We start from the raw sequence: 7461 nt of genomic DNA, 5'->3' as shown, positions 1-7461 counted from the left end.
GGCTTGATTTTTTTTTTTAAAAAGGTGTTAAATGCAATGTTTTGAGTATGAAGAGATGAAGCATTGTTAGTGTTGTGCCATTACATGTGAATTAAGTGAACAGGCAGCAGTTACTGTTCCTTAAGCGTTATTGGAACTGCTGCAGATCTGAATCAATTTGCAAGTGACGGTGAGTAAGATCTAGGATCCTTTTGTGTTTTTCAGGGTGTGCAGACTTGCATCTTCTTGATATGTTGACGCCTACCGAAAGAAAAAGGCAGGGATACATCCATGAGCTCATTGTCACGGAAGAGAACTATGTAAATGATCTGCAGCTGGTCACAGAGGTAAGAGAGCACAGCAGCTTTAGGAGCAGGGTTTAATCACTCATCTTTTTAAAGTAAATTGGATCAATAATGTCACTGTGCAAACTCATATCACTGCTGTGTTTGACTTCCTCGGGATGATCTGTATTAATTTTTCTCATATATATATATATATCTGTATCTATATCTATAGCTATATTTAGAGATATATGCATATATGGGTGTGTGTGGGTGCAACTAATGCTAAGCCCTTGTGTTACTGTTACCAAAACACTGATGTTTAAAGTATCATGCTAGTAAACCCTTTTCACTCCTGATTTTGAAAGTTTATTTCTCATGTGTAAGTTCTTAAAGCTTGAAGCACTTTATGTGCCAGTTTCTGTGTTTACAGTGGCACTTAGTTATCACTTACTCTGGTTTTCTTTAGATATTACAAGGTGCATCTCTTATGTGGAAAAAAAGGGAATTCATCCAGGCAACTGACCTGCACAATTCTTTTGACAGAGAGGGAAAGCCCTTTTTTGAAAAAAAAAGGTCAAGATTCGCAAACCTGAGACCTATGAGATAAATCAGAAGTTCCATGAAAGAGTCCAAAGTAAAATGTATTTTAAGTTGTATTATCAAAGTAATCCTGGGATATTTTGCAGGACACCTCTCACTAAAATTCCCAAGTTTCAAACAGATTATCCAGGTCATAATGAACACCACCAACACAAATTTAGAGTAGTCTCTTTTAAAGCCATATGCTGCTCACAAACATATTATCAGCGAACACTATGGATCTCTAGGGCACAGCGCATGTTTGAAGTCTGTTCCACTGAGCATCAAGTACTACTCTGATTTTCTCACCTCCAGACTAAGGAAGCAAGCATCACGAGTCTTAGTCACTTTGATTATACTTAACATATACTTTCTAAATTGCTTTATTTTCTGAATCTATAGATCTTCCAGAAACCACTAATGGAATCTGAGCTGCTAACAGAAAAGGAAGTTGCTATGATTTTTGTTAATTGGAAGGAGCTGATTATGTGCAATATAAAACTACTGAAGTAAGTTTGTTTTTATTTCCCCCCATACTTAGCAATAACAAAACCATGGACCTCCCCCCTGCTTCTCCTTTTAGCTGCATGAAAATATTTGCCACTTATGCAAGTAGTGACCAAAAAGGCCATGCATTTTTCCTTGTTGGAAAAAGCACAATATTAACAATGTTTGATATTTGTTGTTGTTGAGAAAAAACCAGTATTTCCTTACTTTGCTCTTGGTGTACATGTGCTCCAGGAGGCAAGATCAACCTCTCCTGAAGAGCAGTGCCTGCTAAGGGTACCTACAGTCCTGTCACAGACTTTTTCTTCTTCTGTCACAGCCCAGTTCCAGTCCTATTATCTGCGAATGCAAAACAAGGCACAACAGCCTCTGCCTCCCTTATTCTGAGTTAGCTGATGCATTTCTTTAGTTACTGTAGGCTTATAGCACCTGGCTGAACTGTTTTGTAAGCAACAGTGCCAACAACGCCTGGTTTCCTATGGATTTGTGTCCAGTGTACCCAGCACCCTTCCTTCCAGAGTCTCCAAGTACTGCAACCCCAACTCTCTACCATGAAACTCCACGCAGTGCAAGTACCCTTATTTCTCCCTTCATTCTCTGTGGCCTCTGATGGATCCAGTCCTCCTACTTGCATCCTTCTCACCCATCCCTACTGCTTCAGCAAGACAGTAAATGCTGTGGAGCGTTTGGAGGCACGTGCACGCAGGTTGCTCATCTAGTTATTGCCAGAGAAACTGAGTAAGGATGGAGTTAAATTGGCATCTGCATAAGCAAGAGGATTAGTAAAGTTCCTTGTTTCCCTACTGAGCTGCTAATTTTCATTGAACTTATATTTTATAATAATTTAGTTTGTAAAAGGCCCTTAAGCTCATCAGGTCCGTAACTTGGAGATACCTCCATTTTTGTAAAATGTATTTGCAAATGGCCCACAAGTTGGAAAGTTATGACAGTGGTAGGACAAATGCAGGCAGCTCAATGACAATAAACCTCCTTTCCTTGGGAAACCAGGCTAAAAACTAGAAGTAGCTTTGAGTTTAAAGTAGTGGTAAGGTTTTTATCCCTTATTCAAGAACATATCTGTTGTTCTCCTTCTTAAACTAATAAAAACGGAAATTACATTCCTTTTTATATTGTGTCTGATCTGGCATTGCATTAAGTTAACGTCAAATAACAGTTCAGTGACCAGAAGAGGGAAAAATGTTGTTGCCTGAGGGTGCAATCTTGATTACCGTATTCTTACAATATGCAGTAAATCTAGTGGCTGATCTATTTATTGTTCAGGGGTCTCTTTATTTCAATAATGAATAAGAATCAAACCATTTATTTCATAAATGAGGAATCATTCTTCAGTGGTCTACTTATAAAACACACATGACCTTTTCCTGTTTAGGGCTTTGCGTGTGCGCAAGAAGATGTCTGGAGAGAAGATGCCAGTGAAAATGATTGGTGACATACTGACAGCTCAGCTTCCACACATGCAGCCTTACATTCGGTTCTGTAGCTGCCAGCTCAACGGGGCAGCACTCATCCAGCAGAAAACGGATGAAGTCCCCGAGTTCAAGGAGTTTGTTAAAGTAAGAAAAGAAGCAATCACCACGAATTTGTACACCATAAATTTAGCTCATTGTTTCGCTGATTTGCAACACATAGTCTCAGATGGTGCTCTGTGTTGGGCTAGAATGAAGAATATTCAGACTTGAGCACACGTTGAAGGAGTACATGTTTTCATTGAAGGAATACATTTTTTCAAACAACCATAGAGCCGTAAAATATTTTGTTTGATAATGGTTTTGCTGTAAAATGCTGGGACAGTAAGAAAAGTCCCTTCTCTTGTACAGGCAAGGCGTGTGAAGAATATGTTCTAAAAAAACCAATAAATTCTACTGCACTGACATTGTTTGTGATCTAAGAACAGATTTAGCTGAGGCATGGCGTTCATTTGTTGCCTTACCTTTTTTTTTTTTTTTTTTTTTCTTGGAGGAGGTAACTTTGCAGCGTTTTAAACAAACTGACTAACACCATTTTACCTCTCCAATGTTTCAGAGGTTAGCAATGGATCCTCGCTGTAAAGGAATGCCACTATCAAGTTTTCTACTAAAGCCTATGCAACGGGTAACAAGATACCCACTAATAATTAAAAATGTACGTTCTTTTGCAAAGATTATGTTTTTGATGCTGCTTTGCTTATAGCTTAATTGCAGGGTAGTTACCCTATTTTTGTCAAGCTTTGTCGCTGTTAGATATCTGAAGTGCTAGGGAATGTGGGGTATCCTTTTATGTTTGATCCCACTTAGAGCTAATGTGGTAACTCATTTGGCTTCAGCAAAATGACTCTGGATTTCCGTCAGAAAGAGTGATGAAACGTGCACACAAGGAACCAGAAGGCAGTAAATGCTGAATGAAAACTTTAAAATTCAGGTAAAAAACATTCGGTCTGCAAGCCGGAGTGTCAAATTGTTGCAAGTTACCTTAGTGCGCAGCTTACATTGCAGGATGACTTACGACCCTTTCCTAACTTTCATTTGCTGCCTAATGCTTACCATCCTGAATAATGTTATTGAACTTGGCCCAAGACTTTCGCAGGAAAGAATTGTAAATTGGATACTGACATTTAAGAGATTCCTTAAACAGTTATGGATATTTTTCCGTTTATGTCTGGAATTTGCGTATTTATGTCAGAAGAGTGAGCAGTGTACTAATGTAAAGGCTCTGCAGGCAGGCATTCATTTCAGCTGTTCACAAACAGATTGTGACTTTGTCTCCTATTTTTCATGTTTGTCAGGGAGGAAAATAAATTTGAAATATGCTGGCTGGCTCTGGTGAAAATAAAGAAATAAAACAGTGGTGTGGGGCTGACAGTATAAATACATTTTAACTGCAGATAACAGAAAAGGCTAATGTATTTTATTTATCTATAGATAATAGAAAACACTCCTGAAAACCATCCAGACCACAGTCACTTGAAGCATGCTCTTGAGAAAGCAGAAGAATTATGTTCACAAGTAAATGAAGGAGTGCGGGAGAAGGAGAATTCAGATAGGCTGGAGTGGATCCAGGCTCATGTTCAGTGTGAAGGCCTGTCGGAGGTAAAAAAAAAAAAAAAAGTTCTATCTGGAGTAATGCAAACGTGGGTGCACTTCGCTGCCGGTGGGGAAGAAACCATGGCTCACTTATTGCACTGCATCAGGGGACAAACAGTGTAATTAATCAAGTCATATAGTCCTCAGTCCTTTATTTTCATCTTTCTTTGGCTCCCTTTCACTCCTGCACGTAATCCTTTTTGCTGCTTGTGTTATTGCCTTCTATATAATAAATGCTGCTTTAGTTGCCTGCCTCTGGGCTAGTGCCAGGTTCAGTGCTGCAATTTTCAACCACAACTTTCTGGTTTCGTAGCTCTTTGTAATACAGTGGTTATTGTACTGCTGTATCTCATCCTGAAGCTATACCCGACCATCCTGGAGTGCTTTAATCACAGAAAATATTTTTTTGTGATAAAACTTTGTATGCATTTTGGAAACTCAAGAATACTGATCAAGTCTCTCTCAAGACTTTACAGAGAGAATCACTGCCTACCATCGCATATTATTTTTTAAGGTAACATGCTAAGCTTCTCTCCTGAAACTACAAAGGAAATATTGTGTCAGTATATCCTGCAAAAGGATGGAAGACATTTTTATGGCCTCTCTATTATTGATCAAGATAATAGAGGCAGACAGATCACAACTTGATTTTCACAGCACGTGTTAAGTTTTCAGTTCTAGAAGATTTAAAGAAAAAAAAAAAAAAGCACTGGTCGGTTTATAAACCGGCAAACATTGCATTTCATCTTATGAAATCTGTTTCAGACAGGTATGACAATTTCAGAAGGGTCAAAGTCACATACAACTGTCTTATAACTACAGCCTGAAGGAAGATGGCTGCTTTTATCTTTTGTACATGATGTCTTGACCTAGAACACCAAAAATATCACCTGAAAAACAAACTGGCTGCTTGCTGATGCAGTAATGCCAGTAGCAGCCTTGAATCCCTCCCCAGTTTTCTGACTGAAATGTTTGTAATCGCTAAAAGGAGCCACTCCAGATCTATCTGTCTGGCAATCTACGATGCCAAGAGCCATACCATCACCTAGTAAAAATAAACATGAAAATGACATTTTAGGAAAGGGCAAGCCTCTACTCATCTGGTAAAAACCTCCAGGTGAGTCTTAAATTCTGCCAGTTCCAGCCACTGGTCAGCAGCTGTCCTCTAACTCCATGTATCATGGGTACCCAAAGGCAGGCCATCTGGAATTACTTTGGTATATTTTAATTGGTGAAAATCAAACACAATTCAGAAATCCAGGCCTTGTTAAGAAAGCTCAGCATTCAGAGGTGCCATTTGTGTAACTGCTGCTAATCCAGGACAAGTCGTCATCAGCTCAGTTCCACTCACAGAGATGCATGCACGAGACAGAGAAACTCCAAAGGAGGCACAAATGCTTTTGGCTCTTCTCTGACTGTTCAGGCCATGCCCCATGCAAGTGATGAGCTGCCTAAAGTTAATTTTCATGTAGCATTTCTATGACTTGCACTGCTTATCATGCGCAAGACAGAGACATTGCTCATCACCCCTGTGACACAAATTAAAACCAATGTCAGGACTCAAAACTGTATTTGATCTCTTTCAGGGGAACCTCGATTGTTTTACTTTATACAGTGCGTTGTTGTTCTTCTTCTACTTTTTGCAGCAACTCGTATTTAATTCTGTTACAAACTGCTTGGGACCACGCAAGTTTCTGCACAGTGGGAAACTTTATAAAGCCAAGAGTAACAAGGAACTGTATGGCTTTCTGTTCAACGATTTCCTCCTCCTGACTCAGATCATAAAACCTCTTGGCTCTTCTGGCACAGACAAGGTCTTCAGCCCCAAGTCTAATCTGCAATACAAAATGTACAAAACTGTAAGTACCACTCTGAAATGGCAATTAGGATGGCTGTATGCTAACAGTGCGTATAGCAGGCAGCAGCTCCCATACTGTACGTGCAGGCAATAGCCTTTATATAGAAGAGGTATGAAAGCTTTAGCATATGCTGGGGATTCCAGGGACTGATGATGAGAAAGCTGGTTGCTTGCTTTAGCGAGATAAGAAAAGATGCTTTTGAAGTTTTGCGGAAACAACCTCTTCAACAGAGGTCACATGTGTCAGGGAGTGATGTGGAGAGCAGTGTTTCCTGCTCTTTGTGGGAAAGGAGAGATTGCTATGCTTAATGAGGCTGGTTTCTTACTTCAGGAGAAATGTTCCCAGACTTTGGAGGCACCTATATCTTTGATAATAAGAAAATTCAAAAAATGACATATCTGAAGAAAGATGGGAGGCAGGCAGAAGGGGAAAGATACTGCAGGCACAAGATAAATCTGTTGTAAATTGCTCTGTGTTGAATGCATCTGTTTGGATACTGTGCAGCAGAACTCCAGCTTTGCCTAATGTTTTGCAGCCCATTTTTCTAAATGAGGTACTAGTAAAATTGCCCACAGACCCTTCTGGAGATGAGCCCATCTTCCATATCTCCCACATTGACAGAGTCTATACGCTCCGGGCTGAAAGCATTAATGAAAGGTGAGTACCTGCACAGGCCATGTTAGTGCTGAATTTGAAAAGTCTGGTGCAAATGTATACGATGTACACATACGTGGCAGTCTCCTATCAGTTTATCTTACAAGACTGGAGAATTCTTTCTGCTTGGGAATACGGGGGTACTCCATATATGAAAAGGAGGTTTTTTCTGAATTCTCCTAGGACCAACAGTGAAATGGCTAGGAGAGCTGATAGATAGACCGTATTTCACATCATGTTATGTTAGTATAAGGAAGCCCAAAGATGCAATCCTGTCTTCATCTGTTAACATCCGTTTGTCCAGTGCAAGCATTTGGGTAGCTGTATGTTTAATGAGATTCAGGAACAGATCAGAATTAGAACTTGAAGCAAAAACCTACCAAACAAAACCCAGTTAGTTTTAATGTGATTCAGTTCAGACCGAAACAGTCAAAAGAATGGCAGCCTCAAAACCTCAGCTGGTGATTTTTTTTCTCTGGCAAGCTTAACTGTTGTTAAAAAGTGAAAGCTGGAAAT

The 7461-nt window shown here is 39.7% G+C and overlaps 1 protein-coding gene across 1 annotated transcript in view; it reads left to right on the top strand.

The window, feature by feature from the left end:
* Window positions 1-204: 204 nt before the first annotated feature.
* Window positions 205-7461, top strand: part of ITSN1 (intersectin 1 (SH3 domain protein)) — a gene marked incomplete at its 5' end in the record, with an annotated part of 11335 nt that continues 4078 nt past the window's right edge. The window contains 6 exons of the mRNA XM_010084992.1: window positions 205-326; window positions 1248-1354; window positions 2743-2926; window positions 4271-4438; window positions 6079-6291; window positions 6827-6948. Of these exons, the coding sequence (XP_010083294.1) occupies window positions 205-326; window positions 1248-1354; window positions 2743-2926; window positions 4271-4438; window positions 6079-6291; window positions 6827-6948 (916 nt within the window). The remainder of the gene's footprint in view (window positions 327-1247; window positions 1355-2742; window positions 2927-4270; window positions 4439-6078; window positions 6292-6826; window positions 6949-7461) is intronic.

The sequence above is a fragment of the Pterocles gutturalis genome, unplaced genomic scaffold, assembly GCF_000699245.1.
Source record: "Pterocles gutturalis isolate BGI_N339 unplaced genomic scaffold, ASM69924v1 scaffold24975, whole genome shotgun sequence".
NCBI classification, from domain to species: Eukaryota; Metazoa; Chordata; class Aves; order Pterocliformes; family Pteroclidae; genus Pterocles; species Pterocles gutturalis.
Note: the sequence above shows the minus strand (reverse complement) of the source record. Positions and strands in the feature narration are given on the sequence as shown.